General features: G+C 36.4%; 1 protein-coding gene across 8 annotated transcripts in view; it reads right to left on the reverse strand.

The window, feature by feature from the left end:
- The window catches only part of Cog5 (component of oligomeric golgi complex 5), a 330,870-nt gene that overhangs the window by 276,597 nt on the left and 38,251 nt on the right, over positions 1 to 16,022 (reverse strand). For 7 of the 8 annotated variants that reach the window (XR_012445204.1, XM_020156084.2, XM_074064980.1 and 4 more), the window contains exons 1-5: positions 15,882 to 16,003; positions 10,792 to 10,931; positions 7,026 to 7,083; positions 4,003 to 4,057; positions 3,813 to 3,882 (exon numbers count right to left, since the gene is read on the reverse strand). Coding sequence is in view for 7 of the 8 variants with exons in the window: in XM_020156084.2 (XP_020011673.1) it covers positions 3,813 to 3,882; positions 4,003 to 4,057; positions 7,026 to 7,083; positions 10,792 to 10,931; positions 15,882 to 15,975 (417 nt within the window). In the remaining variant the exon portion in view is untranslated. Of the gene's footprint in view, positions 1 to 3,812; positions 3,883 to 4,002; positions 4,058 to 7,025; positions 7,084 to 10,791; positions 10,932 to 15,881; positions 16,004 to 16,022 lie in introns of those variants that run through there. The other variant, XM_074064981.1, reaches the window with a different exon arrangement.

Below are 16,022 nucleotides of genomic sequence, written 5' to 3' on the forward strand. Positions count from 1 at the left end.
AATTAAAACCATTCCCTCTAAAATCAGGAACCAGACAAGGATGCCCACTATCTCCACTCCTATTCAACATAGTACTGGAATTCCTAGCCAGACCAATTAGGCAAGAAGAAGGAATAAAAGGAATACAAATAGGTAAAGAAACTGTCAAAATATCCCTATTTGCAGACGACATGATCCTATACCTTAAAGACCCAAAAAACTCTACTCAGAAGCTTCTAGACATCATCAATAGCTATAGCAAAGTAGCAGGATATAAAATCAACATAGAAAAATCATTAGCATTTCTATACACTAACAATGAGCAAACGGAAAAAGAATGTATGAAAACAATTCCATTTACAATAGCCTCAAAAAAAATCAAATACCTAGGTGTAAACCTAACAAAAGATGTGAAAGACCTCTACAAGGAAAACTATACACTTCTGAAGAAAGAGATTGAGGAAGACTATAGAAAGTGGAGAGATCTCCCATGCTCATGGATTGTTAGAATCAACATAGTAAAAATGTCGATACTCCCCAAAGTAATCTACATGTTTAATGCAATTCCCATCAAAATTCCAATGACATTCATTAAAGAGATTGAAAAATCTACTGTGAAATTTATATGGAAACACAAGAGGCCATGAATAGCCAAGGCAATACTCAGTCAAAAGAACAATGCAGGAGGTATCACAATACCTGACTTCAAACTATATTACAAAGCAATAACAATAAAAACAGCATGGTACTGGCACAAAAACAGACATGAAGACCAGTGGAACAGAATAGAGGATCCAGATATGAAGCCACACAACTATGAGCAACTTATCTTTGACAAAGGAGCTAAAAATATACGATGGAGAAATAGCAGCCTCTTCAACAAAAACTGCTGGGAAAACTGGTTAGCAGTCTGCAAAAAACTGAAACTAGATCCATGTATATCACCCTATACCAAGATTAACTCAAAATGGATCAAGGATCTTAATATCAGACCCCAAACTCTTAAGTTGATACAAGAAAGAGTAGGAAATACTCTGGAGTTAGTAGGTATAGGTAAGAACTTTCTCAATGAAACCCCAGCAGCACAGCAACTAAGAGATAGCATAGATAAATGGGACCTCATAAAACTAAAAAGCTTCTGTTCATCAAAAGAAATGGTCTCTAAACTGAAGAGAACACCCACAGAGTGGGAGAAAATATTTGCCAATTATACATCAGACAAAGGACTGATAACCAGAATATACAGGGAACTTAAAAAACTAAATTCTCCCAAAACTAATGAACCAATAAAGAAATGGGCATGTGAACTAAACAGAACTTTCTCAAAAGAAGAAATTCAAATGGCCAGAAAAAGGAACCCTCTTACACTGTTGGTGGGAATGTAGACTAGTACAACCACTCTGGAAAAAAATTTGGAGGCTACTTAAAAAGCTGGACATCGATCTACCATTTGATCCAGCAATACCACTCTTGGGGATATACCCAAAAGACTGTTACTCCAGAGGCACCTGCACATCCATGTTTATTGCGGCACTATTCACAATAGCCAAGTTATGGAAACAGCCAAGATGTCCCAGCACTGACGAATGGATTAAGAAAATGTGGTATCTATACACAATGGAATTTTATGCAGCCATGAAGAAGAACGAAATGTTATCATTCGCTGGTAAATGGATGGAATTGGAGAACATCATTCTGAGTGAGGTTAGCCTGGCTCAAAAGACCAAAAATCGTATGTTCTCCCTCATATGTGGACATTAGATCAAGGGCAAACACAACAAGGGGATTGGACTATGAGCACATGATAAAAGCGAGAGCACACAAGGGAGGGGTGAGGATAGGTAAGACACCTAAAAAACTAGCTAGCATTTGTTGCCCTTAATGCAGAGAAACTAAAGCAGATACCTTAAAGCAACTGAGGCCAATAGGAAAAGGGGACCAGGAACTAGAGAAAAGGTTAGATCAAAAAGAATTAACCTAGAAGGTAACACCCACGCACAGGAAATTAATGTGAGTCAATGCCCTGTATAGCTATCCTTATCTCAACCAGCAAAAACCCTTGTTCCTTCCTATTATTGCTTATACTCTCTCTACAACAAAATTAGAGATAAGGGCAAAATAGTTTCTGCTGGGTATTGAGGGGGGGAGCGGGAGGGGGTGGAGTGGGTGGTAAGGGAGGGGGTGGGGGCAGGGGGGAGAAATGAACCAAGCCTTGTATGCACATATGAATAATAAAAGAAAAATGAAAAAAAAATAAATAAATAAAAGTTAAGAGATAAGAAATATAACAGGTGATAACAAATTTTAAGAAAAAAGAGAAACTCTAAAATTAAAACACACAGTGACCAAAAATTAGCAAAATAACAGACTAGCTTAGCCAAGGCCTATAAGTGGCTAAAGTAAAAAGTAGTAATAACAACAATAATGATGACAGTAACAACAATGATGATGGAAAAACCAATCAAAGGGAAAAAACCCCAGGGAACAGCAGGCAAAGACAAAAACATGTAAAAGAGGGTTCTTGAAATATACCCAACATAAAAAAAAGGGCTGATGGAGTGATTCAAGTGGTAGTGTGCCTGCCTAGCAAGTGTGAGGCCAAGTTCAAACTTCAGCATCACAAAAAAAAAAAAAAAAAAAAAAAAACTCTCCCATCAAAGAACAGCCCAGGACCTAAATGGCTTGATTGGTGAACTTTACCAAACAATAACAGACCTAATATAAATTCTTCTCAAACTCTATCAAAAAAATTGACAGAGGGAATACTTTCAAACTCATTTTATGAGGCTACCATTCTCCTAATATCAAAGTTAGACATGCATATTACAAGAAAACTATAGATCTTTACCAATATAGATGCAAAATCTTCAACAAAATACTAGCAATCAAATTCAACAGCAATATTAAAGGACCATTACCATGATCAGATTTATTTATCCTTGAGGTGCCAGGATGGTTCAACATATACAATAAACAAGATACATGTTAACAAAACGAAGCACAAAAGGCCTATCATCTCACTAAATGCAGAAAATGTATTTGACAAAATTCAACATCCTTCCATAACTAAAAAGTCGCAACGAATTAGGAACAAGACAAGAATGCCCACTTCTTTCACTTCTATTCAACATAGTACTGAAAGTCCTATCCAGAAATATTATTCAAGAGAAATAAAGACATCCAATTGAAAAAGAGGTGGTAAAAATTGTCCCTAGAGACAATATGATCTCATACACAGAAAACCATAAATAACCAAAAAACAGAACTAAAACAAATTCAATACTTTGCAGGATACCAACCAAACATACAGAAATCAATACCATTTCTATATACTAACTATGAAAAATAAATCAGGAAATTAATCCCATCTAAAATAACTACAAAACTATAATGAAAAGAAATACTTAGGAATAAATTCAACCAAGTGGGTGGCAGGTCTATACACTAAAAACTATAAAACACTGATGAAACTGAAGAAGACACAGCTAAGATAGAAAATGATTGATTATACACAGCAATTAGGAAAGAGAAAATAATTCACTTAATCAGGAGGCTGAGGAGGAAGGTCATGAGTTGGAGGCCAGCCTGACCTACATAGTGAGACTCCACTCAAAAACAAAAACAAAATAGTATAGTAAGAATCATAATTTATTTTACTACTTTGAATTTATATTTTTTTAATTGGATAGCTTAAGGCTTTTTATTATTTTCCCCCCTTTTCTCTCACATTTTGTTCCCACTATCTTATTTCTTCTGGACTAATACTCTTGAAATTTTCCCACTTTTGAAAACTATGAATATTAAAGTATAAAGAAATAAAAGCAAGAACCTACCTGAAGTCTTGCTAGTTGTGCAGTTCTGGCAACTATTTTATTGTATGGCTCAACAATTTTTGCTTTTATCCTAAAGGCAAAGAGAGGGGGCAAGGGAGAGGAAGAAAAAAGTGAAAGTGAAATCGCTTTCAAAATATCAATGGATAGAAACATTTCCAATTCCTTGTATTTATAAAATAAACAACAGTACCTATCCACAGCTCCCTGTAAAGCCCCAATTCTCGTCTGCATCATCTGAAGAACACCTAGGAAAACAACAACTTACATTGACTTTGTAAAGTTACAGGTAAAAACCAAATAAAAAGAAAATATATACAAATATAATTTTTTTTCTGCCACCATCCTAATCCAAGCAACTAATACCACTACTTACATTGTAATAAAGCCTGTAGCTAGACTCTCTCTCTAGTCCTTATCCATGAAAGAAATCTGACAAGGAATTGTGTATGACTGCTTAATGTTTATAGGGTCTCCATTTGAGGTAGTAAAAAAGTTCTGGAGCTAGATAGTAGCAATGGCTATACAACATTATAATGAATTGTATACTTTAAAATGTTAGAATTTATGTTACTTATGTTAAGCATATTTTACCACAATTACCAAAAAAACCACCTTGACCAATCTTTAAAAGTTCAAACTATATCATACCAATCTTCTGCTTAAAATTCCTTCCCTAATCTCCCCTTCACTCTTACATTAAAACTATAGTCCCAATCACAATTACTCATACTATCATCTATCCAATTTTTCAGACTAAAATCTGAAGGATCACTTGTAGTGACTCCTTTCCCTCAGTTCTTTCAGCTCCATCAACAAATCCCATCAGGTCTGCTTCCATTTCACCCCACCAACTTCTGTCTTTATATCCACCACTCTAATCCAAGGCACCATCAATTTTAGCTATTCTACCAGCTTGTTAATTATCATCCCTGATTCTACCCTTGTCATTCTATAGAGCCACCAGAGAAAAAAACACACAAATTCCTTTCCAAGAAATCTATGATTCTCTCCCTCATTATTAAACTCACTCACAAAAATCATTCTAGCCTTCTTTCTATCACTCACACATACCAAGTTAATTACTGCCTTCCCATTCATTGTTCCCTAAGCTTACAACACTTTTCACCCCAGATCTTCATGTGATGGTTCCTTTTTATTATTTAATCTTAGCTCAAACATTATCTTCTCACCAAAAGGATTTCTCTGACCATCATAGATGGAAGATTCCCCTTCCCCTACTCAATCACCTGTTTTATTTTCTTTGTAGGATTTCAGATACTTTCTATTTGTACTTTTTTAAGAAAATCTATCTCCCAACCTGGAACATAAGTTCCAAAAATAAGGTGACTTTGTCCACTGTTCAGACATACTTGGTACCTACCAAACTCTGAATTAGTATTTGATTGACTGAGTGAACAAATAAATGAATGGGGATACCGATTCTTAATGAAATAGGCTTAATAAGTATAACTCCAAACTACTTACATGGCAAAAATTTCACAAGTGTAAGAAAATATGCGGATGAATGTAAAAGTTGGGATTAAGATTCAAATTTTCAAAGTGTAGCACATTTACTTTTCAGCATCGCAAAATAAGATTCCAGCAAGTGCTTAGAAATACACACAATGCTAAAATGAATACTAACCCATTTATGCTTAGGCTTTTTATTGTCAAATAATCTGGAGAGCATGCTTAGATTATCATAGAAATTCAAAAATGCCAGCCTTTGGTATTCCATACTTACATCCAAGAGACTAACTCAGCCTAACAATGTGTGTATATGTATATTATGCATATACATTTGGTTTAAAAATATGTATTTCTCCAAGAACATACATTATATAATACATAAATATATATATTATATAAGACACTCACACATATATATATATTGCAGTGCTGGGAATAGAACCAAAGTCTCACACATAATAGGAAAGTACTCTACCACTGAGATACAATCCAGCCCTAACAGTGTATTTGAAATGTTGTAATCCTTTAAAAGTGTTATGGGAAAAACACATTATAGAACTAAAATACATATAAGAAAACAATAATGAGAAATACTTCTATTGTAATGACTCATTTACACATATAACACTCAGAATCAATGTACTATCATGCCATGCATGCAAGTTTTCACAACTGAAATAGTTATAATTGGCTTTTAAAAATTACTACTAAAATAAGGTATTATATGCTCTCAGGAACCCATACACAAGTTAGGAGATCAAAAAAAAATTAATTGCCAATACTAGGTCAATCAGACTTAGGGCTATTTAATTTCCCCAAGGACACAGTCAAATACCTATCCCAAATTTTCGAGTAACAGTAAAACTATCATTTCCCAAAATAAGTTCTTCACAAGAATATCACAGAAACATGTACAATCTGAAACTAAGTTAAATCTTTGAGTACATAAGAAATATCAGAAGCATTAAAAAATACTGTATCACAAAAACCAATATCCTTCCTCAAGAATTTGATCAACAAAGGGAAAAACCACTTAACTTTTCTTGATGAGTAATGATTAATAATACTAATCACAGTACAAGTAATGATATAAAACACAATAGTAACATTTCATTCAGTTTCATTTAATTGAGAGAATGAAAAACTCATATAAGATTTGGTTAAACAAAAATAAAAGGATACATTCAAATAAAAATCCGATGTGTTATGATTCAACTATATTTTTATTAATGAGTTTCAAAGAAAGACTCCAAGAAAGGAAAGAACTAAGAATTTAAACCTACTTCTATTACCCACTTTGGTGGTATTGATATTTTGTTTTAACTAACAAAAGGAGCAATGTGCAGGCATTGTTGTAAGCATTTTGCTAACTAATTTACTCCTTAGAACAATGTCATTTTGGTACATATTAATATCTGTTTTAGAGATGGGAAAACTAAGACACAGAAAGGTTAAGTAACTTGCCCAGAGTCATATATCTGATAATAAGTAGTAAAGCAAGGATCAGAACCCAGATAATTGAGCTAAGAGGTTAGTCAGCAAAGTTTTATTTAGTTTTACTGGAACATAGCCATTCTATTCATTTACATATCATCTGGCTGACTGCTGTCAGAGTTCAGTAGCTGCAACACAGATTGTATGGTCCACAAAGTCTTAAACTATTTACTATACAACCCTAAACAGAAAAAGGTTGTTGATCCCTGTCTAGCTCCATTTAATCTGTAATAGTTGATAGAAATATACCTTCCAAAGATTCAATCCCAGTTGCTTGTGCCAGTAAATCTTCATGTCTTGCAACAACCTGAAAACTCAAGAATGAATAATCAGCATTTGCTCTATTTGGCATTTTTCTTTGTAACTACAATGTACAAAGAAAGGTTTCTGTTAGTGTATAAAAGGGACAAATACAAAAAATACTGGTTATGAAGGCATGCTTGAGATGAGTTATTAGCAGGAACACACACATTTATAGTTCAACAAAGAATAGGAGGAGATGCTGCCTTTTCACTAGCCCTGTATTAGTCTGCTTGGGCTGCAAATACAAAGTATCATCATATATTGTAGACTAGATAGTTTATAAAGAATGGAGATTTATTGTCAGAGTTCTGGAGGTTGAGAAGTCCAAGACCAAGATGCCAGCAAATTTGGTGTCTGGTGAGCAATGGCTCCTCATAAATGGAGCCTTCTAGCCAAGTACCAGTGGCTCATGCCTGTAATCCTAGCTACTCAGGAGGCAGAGATCAGGAGGATCATGGTTCAAAGCCAGCCCAGGCAAATAGTTTGCAAGACCCTATCTCAAAAAAACCCAATACAAAAAAGGGCTGGTGGAGTGGCTCAAGGTGTAGACCTTGAATTCAAACTCCAGTACCACAAATAAAATAAAATAAGGTAAATGGAACCTTCTATGTGTCTTCCCATGGTAGGAAAGGCAAACAATCTCTCTTAGAAGGGTATTAATCACCTTCCCCGAAGCCCCAACTTCTTAATACTATCACATTGGGGATTAAGTTTCAACATCTGAAGTTTGGGGGAAGAAAACATTCAGATCCTAGCAAGTCCCTTGCTTTACTCAATATCAAAGTGGAGTTAAGCCAAAAATGGAAAAATCGGCTTATTTTTGATATGCAAGTTAATATGCTTTCCCTTTTAAAAAAACGTCTTCAAACATCAAGTTCTCTTGTTTCTTGGATTTAATCTAGCACCATCAAGGCCACATCGTAATTTGGAGAGATAAAGTGCTCAGTGCTTGTCTATCCCTGAATATCACCCTGTTTCCAGTTCCCCAGTGCCACAGTAAAGCCTCTTCCCTACGAAACACTAATTGTTTCAGAAATTAGGGCAGTATAAGGGCTGCTCAAGGAGTAGAATGTCTGTCTAGCAAGCACAAGGCCCTAAGTTCAAACCCCAGATCACCAAAAAAAGAGGGTACAGGGGGAGTTCATGCAGTGTAGATGGCCCTATCAAAAACAAAAAAGGTGGAGGGAAAATAATGGTAGGGTGAACCTAACCAAGGTACATTGTAAGCATATATGGAAATGTCACAATGAAAACTCCCTGTACAACTTACACTAATAAAAATGTTAAATTAAAAAATAAATAAAATTAAAACCAAGGTTAAGTAAAAGGCTACGTGCAAGTTTCCTAATAACATTAAAATATCATACAAATTCACAATACTGTAGAAATCCTTATTATTTTGCACCCTTTATTCCAGTGAATAAAAAGATTCATCTCTAGTCTGTAAACTGAAGTTTCTAAACAGCAAAGATTCATTCACTGGTACACTTACTTTGTCCTGTTTTGGTATTGCTGCCATTCTACACCCTCTTACATCCTTCATTTTGTCCTGTTCTGAATATCACTGCTATTCTATCAAGTGTCTTCCTCTCATACCCATATAACATAAATGTTAGCTTTATTCTTCAGTCTTCTACCCCAAAGGTTGTCAGAAGACTGAATTTTCTCATCTATTGATGTGGTTATCAATGTATTCACCTTAACAAAACTAATTTTCTTTTAATTCTCTATTCTCCTTCATCTCTGTGACACTTTGAAAAGCCTGAAATCACACTTTCATAGACTTCCTTACAGCAAATAAGATGAATTTCCAAGAGATGCAGAACACAGAAGAAAGATGAAATCTATCTTCCTGTTTCAGTTTCAGCTAGTAAGCAAGGTCCTGAACCTGAAGATTTACAGAAAGTTGAGAGCCATCTTGATTGGTGTTTAGTCAAGAGGTACTAAGAGGCAGAATTTTAGCAGTGGCATACAGCTTCCAGGACTTTGTATTGCATCTATGGAACTTCCCTCACCTAAGTCTACCATCTGTTCACCTAACAATTTAACAAGCTTCCAATACAGTGTTAAATATCTTTCTGCTTTAAATACTAGCATGGTTTTAACTTCCCATACTAAGCGCTGACTAACAGTAAATCTTTCACAATTTTAGTCATCTCACTGATACTTTAAATCACTTTTACAGTATTTTATTTGGTTAGCATTATTTGAATTCTTCTGCAGAACACCAACAATAGCAGGTTCAGATCTCATACTAGAATTCAGAGATTTCATCTACTTCACATCCTAAGTTACTATAAATACTTACAGTAGCAAAGCATGACTTGTTAAATAAATTTTAAATGCTTATTGATTCCTGCAGCGAAGGTACTGAATATAAGGAAAATAGCAAGCATAAAGGGCAGAAAGAATTAGGAGGCTCGTGCAAAGTCCTACCCCCTAAGAACTCTAGGCAAAGTAAGTGCATTCTCCCCTGCTCTCACAAACACCTTTTATCATTTGATTTAAAACAAGCTTCATTTGCAAGCCTTTATTTCTTTCTGTGTCTGCAACTGATCTGTGAGTTCTTGGAGAGCCAGGAAATGTGTTCTATTCATTTCTCTACCCTCACAGCCTAACCCAAACCTGACAATTAAAAGTCTTCTAATATTTGTCAATAAATAAACTCTAAATATAATCATCAGAATTTTAAAATTAAAGTGACCTTTTAAGTCATCCAATCCTTCTAAGTTTCTCTTTTAATTCATAAAAGAAATTAGTACACAGAAAGTCTAAGTGGTGATATCTCATGATATACTAGATCCAGGTTTCTGGTAAATGGTCCATTGAGTCACACATTTGTTTACTCCTCTACACATTTCTAAAGTAACTGCTTAGACAAAAGGCATGATATAACTAGGAAGTGTATTATTAAACCATCCCATAAAAATTATAGAAGTGTAAGAAAGGAAGAAATCTTCAAGACTATCTACCGCAATCTCCTTTTCTTCATAATTCCAAACCATTAAGACATTAAGTAGCACAAAAGTTAACAACATAGTTGAAACTGAGACCATTGAGACCAATCTCCAAACTGCCCATATTGTGCTCTACCACAACATTCATTACTTTCTATGATTTCAGCAAATGGTACATTACACTTTGTAACATTTCAACTTTTCTTATTCACATTGTTTTACTTCTAAAATTCCATTTTCTATTACATTTATCAAAGACATCTTGTTTGTTGCCCACTGTAGTCACTGCACATCAATTTAGGTGGTAAACAGGATAAACAAAAGGTTCTACAGAGTCAGGTATAGTAAAAGTACACAAAAGGCCAGCCACTAGTGGCTCACACCTATTATCCTAGCTACTCAGAGGCAGAGATCAGGAAGATCACAGTTTGAAGCCAGTCCAGGCAAATAGTTCTCCAGACCCTGTCTCAAATATACCTCACACAAAAAGAAAGGCTGGCAGAGTGGCTCAAGTGGTAGAGTGTCTGCCTCGCAAGCACCGAGGTCCTGAGTTCAAACCCCAATATTGCCAAAAAAAAAAGTGTGTGTGTGTGTGTGTGTGTGTTGCAAAAATATAATTTGAAATATAAGTCTCACTGGCAAGTTATACATTTGTTCATGTAAATATGCATTTAGATTTAATAATAATGAGATTACAAAAAGGCTAAATTATCACTTTAGTTTGAATACAATAGGATCCAGAAGATTGAAATTACCTGTAGGTGTAGCTCTTTATCCAACTGACTGATTCCTTGGGCAAGTTTTGCTAGTTGTTCAGCAATTACAGCTTGATGAATAGATTGGGAAGTATAAGTTTTTACATCGAAGTCTTCACTTAAAAAGTCGCTGTAACACTCTAGGGAAAAAAATAAGGAACACTCTTTATCTACCTTATAATAAGCCACAGTTATTAAATAAAAGAACTATTATAATCATAATTAATATATCTAACATCTTTTTATATACTAGGAACTGTTATAAATGCTTCCTAAAATAATGAAGAAGTAAAGAAGACAACAGCAATAGTAGTACTCACAAGAGCTAATACGCCCCAGGAGCTGATCTTAAGTATTTTATACATAGTGACTCAATCCCCACACTACCCTGTTGGAACTATCATTTCCCCCATTACATAGATGGGGAACAGGCATACATAGGGCATGCAACTTATCCAACACTGCTCAGATTTCAATGCAGGAAGTCTAGCTGCAGAGCCCAGGCTCTAGCCACTTTGCTATATTTCTAAATACTTTTATAGTCAATGAAAAAAAAGGAAAACACTGAATAAACACTGAATAAAAGTTGTGATGAATACACAACTACTACCCATACCCTTTATTCTAAGAAAATGAAGTCACTACCAGGAAGAACCCAAGAGAACTGGCTATTTGTAATATTTATTGCTTCAGCTATCTCCAGCACGCATACCATTATAATAAAGTGAATCTAGAATTTTACTAGAAATAGCCAAATATAAACTTATCCAGGTGTTACTGAAATTTAGGATTTATAGGTAAAATAAGTAGATTCAAAACAGTAATGCTAGGAAAAAAAATCTTTTATAAGGAAGCCACAAGTCTGTAGATAGAAAAAAGATGGAGGCTATCAAAAGATAAAAACAGATACATAGAAGTGGTTAAATATGATATATACCACAGCCTCCTAATTATGTGTTAGATTTTGGTAAGACTGACCTGACAAGAGACAGCAAAACAGAGTATTTAGAAGAACACTTCAGTTGCCTATATCCTCTATAAAACATGCTCCCTGAGGGTAAAGTGTTTGTTTACTTCCACATCCCAGGGCCTGATCAATATTGGACACATGGCAGGTGCTCAATATTGACTGAATGAATTAAATAATCTATATATCAGCTGAAAGTTATCATTCTGCTAAAAGCAAAGACTCATATTCTTGACTACTCTAAACTACAGTGAAGTAAAAGGATCTTGCTGCTGAAGCCCTAATTCTGAGAACCACATCTCCTTTCAAATTGCCAAGTAGTTCTCAGGATTAAAAATCCAACCAGACAGAAAAATGTCTCAAGAAGGCCATTCCAAGCAGAAGAAAGATTTAGCAGCAGCAAATATGAAAGTGGCCTATTTTGCCAGGGGTCAGTGGCTCATGCTTGTAATCCTAGTTACTTGGGAGGCTGAGATAGGGAAGATAGAGGTTAAAGGTTGGCCCAGGGAAACAGTTCATAAGGCCCTATCTCCAAAAATAACCAGAGCAAAAACGAACTGGAGATGTGGCTCAAATGGCAGAGTACCCGCTTTGCAAGCGCAAAGCCCTGAGTTCAAGCCCCAGTCTCATTTAAAGAAAAAGGTCTATTTTAACAACCAGAATATTAATCTCAGTATCTCTAGATCATAGAATGTATATGTTAGGCAAAAAGAGTAAGAAATCATGATGTTCCAAACGAAGGTTTGGAGGGTTATTTGAAAAGAAGTCTGTAAGACATCCAAAATATTCAACTCATATCCCACTTAAGTTATTTTTATTTGTTTTGGTTTTGTTGGTACTGAGGTTTGAACTCAGTGCCTCGATTGAGCTATGCCCCCATCCCTTTTTTACATTAGCTTGTTTTTCACAAAGTCTTGTACTTTTGCCCTTGGTTCATAATCCTCCTACCTTCACCTCCCAAATAGATGGGATTACAGGCATGTACTACCACACCTGGCTTGTTTTTTGCAATAGTGACATAAGGAAGACTTGAACAAGACAGTATCACTAAAAATGTCAAGGAAATAACAAATCTGGCAAATATTCAGAAAGGATAATGTGAATGTCTTAGTGACAAGCTGAAAATGGGTGATTAAGTAGACCAAATCAAGGATGATTCCCAAATTTCTTAAGTAACTGATATGGGAATACCAGTTTTGCACTAAACCAGATCACAAGGCATTAAATATAAAAAGATGAACTTGAGTAAACACTCCAAGAAACTCATAAATCTACATGAGGAACAACCATGCATTCAACAAATTAGCTGTAATAACAGGTAACAGAGACTATTGGAGGAAAAGATCAGAGGAAACAAGTGAAAAAAAAATTACTTCATTTTATGTTTTCATATGTAGAAGTTGCAGTATTTGTTCAGAAGTAGAGTGTTATATAGAGAAACAGTACTGCTTGTTCACAATCAAGTTGAAATTTCAGTAGACAGTTAAAAATAATAGTTCTACAGTTCAGGAGAGGTAAGGACAACACAAATTACAAAAACAAACAAAAAAATCTAGATGATTTGGGAAGAAATTTTAGAATGCACAAAAACAGCAAAGTAGAGAAAATAGGTTCAGAAACCAGCAAAATAGAAGCAACCAGAGACTAAAGATTGTTCAGAGAAAAAGAAAAAGAAACTAGACATAATGGCTAAAACCAAAGAACAGTTTAAAGAAAGTTAAGTCATCAGTAGTGTCAAAGGCCTCTCGAACACGAAATACATTGACAGTTCAGAATTTCTACAAGGAAAACTTGTATGCACATATGAATAATAAAAGAAAAATGAAAAAAAAATGCATTGAATCCATATAGCACAGCAGGGAAGTATTTCAAGAAAGGAGTCAAGCTCTTCACAAGTTCAAGTAAGGATCAAAAATGTCCATTTGACTTATCCCCCAGGAAATCACTGGCAACCTTTGCAAAGTGACTTCAATGGTACAGAATGGGAGTGATGGGGTTCCTGAGGAGACAGGAAGAAAATCCAGAGCACAACTGGAGGGACTGTCTTTAAGAAAAAGTAGAGACCACTTCTGTCGTATTTGAAAATGCAGAGGGAAACACAGAACAAAGGATGGTTATTTAGGTTCAGATCAAATTCAAAGGTTTGATGAAGGAATCTCACATCTGATGGGTTCTTTTTTGGGGGGAGGGGGGCAGGAAGTGGAGGGGAGGAGTTGAAAGTCATTTGCTGAGTTTAAAGGAATATATTGAGACTAGGCACAGTGGCTCACACCTGTAATCCCAGCTACTCAGAAGGCAGAGATCAGGCAAAAAGTTAGCAAGAAGCTATGATATAAGAACTTTTCCAAATGTAACCCCAAGTACAACAAAAGAAAAAAAAAGGAAAAGAAAAAAGTTAGCAAGAACCCTATCACAAGTCAGACATGGTGGCACGCACCTGTCATCTCAACTATGTGGAAGGCTGCAGAGAGGACTGAGTTTCAGGGTCCCTCTGCACAAAAATGTGAGACCCTATCTGAAAAATTTTAGCCAAAAGGACTGGAGGCATGACTCAAGTGGTGGAATCAGGCACGAGGCCATGAGTTCAAACCCCAGTACCACAAAGAAAAGGAAGATTATCTAAATAATCACTGTAGAGGATAGCAAAGAGAATTAAATAGGAAAATCTAGAAGGCACAATAGAAGACTATTCACTCTCCAAAAACTGATTACAATTCCTGGAATACATTCCACTGAAACACATTCTCATTGTTTAAAATCCATTGTTACTTCTACTTGTTCACCAGGAGAAATCCTAGTTACACTTTGAAACGACTCTACCCAGAAAGGCTTTCATGACACTACCTCACCAATCCCTAACCTCTAGTTACCATCCTCTGCATTAATGCTCTACTTTGTACACAATCCTACTGCTACTACATAGGATAATTTCCCCTACTAGATGGTGAGCTACTTGAGTGGGAACTTCATAAAAAGTTCAAAACTTGACTAAATTGCATTTCAACTAAGATGCAAAGATGCATGAGACAGAGACCTTAAACTAAAGGATCCAACATAATCTAGTTCAGAAAACATCAGTAGCTTTGACAAAAGTACCCAAGTTATAATGAAAAGGCAGATAATTAAGGCAATAACAAAATATTCAACAGTCAAAGAACATACAATAATTCAGAACTTAATTTCAATCATTTATAACCCACTTCGGGCTACAAATGGGAACATATTTTTTTTGCGTCAATACTCAATGTTAGAAATATTCTACACCTACTGTATGCAAGATACTATTAATACTATGGAATATAAAACGGAGTTCTACAATACAGCGGGTGCGATTATGGCAGGTGTACAACTGATTTTAATACAAGGTAGAATGTTATGTCCATAAGGGAAAATATTAAGAACAGGTGAGAAGGGCCCTATGTTTACCCTGTGAAATATGAACTTCATCCTGAAGGATAAGAGACTCATGGCATGTTAACTACATTGACACAACTGAATGTGCTTTGTAACTGTACTATAACTTATGTGGGTCAAGTTCTCTCCAAAATCGACTACCATAAATTTCATTTTTGTGTTCCACACAAGTGCATATTCCCGGCCTGGACAAAACACAGGTGTAACTGCGGATAACTGCTTAAAAGCCTGCAAAAAGGGACACCTGTATAACCCAAGAAACGAACGGTGTTTTCAACTCCACTTTAATGAGCCCCTCCCTCTTTCATTAAGCGTGTGCCATCTGTCCTGGGTGGGAGCACACTTCTGGGCTCCAACTCTTAACTCTTCGCCCTTTCGTCAACAGCTGTGGCTGCAGGCGGTGACTGCCGACGCAGACCAATGGGTGCGGGGTCCTGCAACTTCAGCAAGCCCCGGACGCGTGAGGACAGAGTCAAAACCGGAGCAAGGCCAAGCGTCCCCAAGACACCGGAAGGGAAGGGAGAAGGCGTCCTTGCGCGAACTCGTGGGCCAAGGCAGTACCGGAACGCCAGGGGGCTGGGCGGAGGGGAGTGGTCAAGTCGAGACGGGAAAAGTTTCTGCCGAGCGACGGGTTGAGTCCACCAGCTCGGCCCAAGCACGGAGCAGAGCAACCCCAGCCCTACCAACTGGTCAGGCGCCGACTCCTTACCGTCCTGCAGAAGCTCCCGCACTGTCGCTGCAGCTGTTGCGGAACCCAGCGCACCACGGCCAGCCACAGCGATGCCACCGTCGCCACCTTCCATGTTGGCAGGTGCCGGGTTGATGACGTCAGTGGCGGTCCCGCCTCCGC

The sequence above is a fragment of the Castor canadensis genome, chromosome 2 (genome assembly GCF_047511655.1).
Source record: "Castor canadensis chromosome 2, mCasCan1.hap1v2, whole genome shotgun sequence".
NCBI lineage: Eukaryota > Metazoa > Chordata > Mammalia > Rodentia > Castoridae > Castor > Castor canadensis.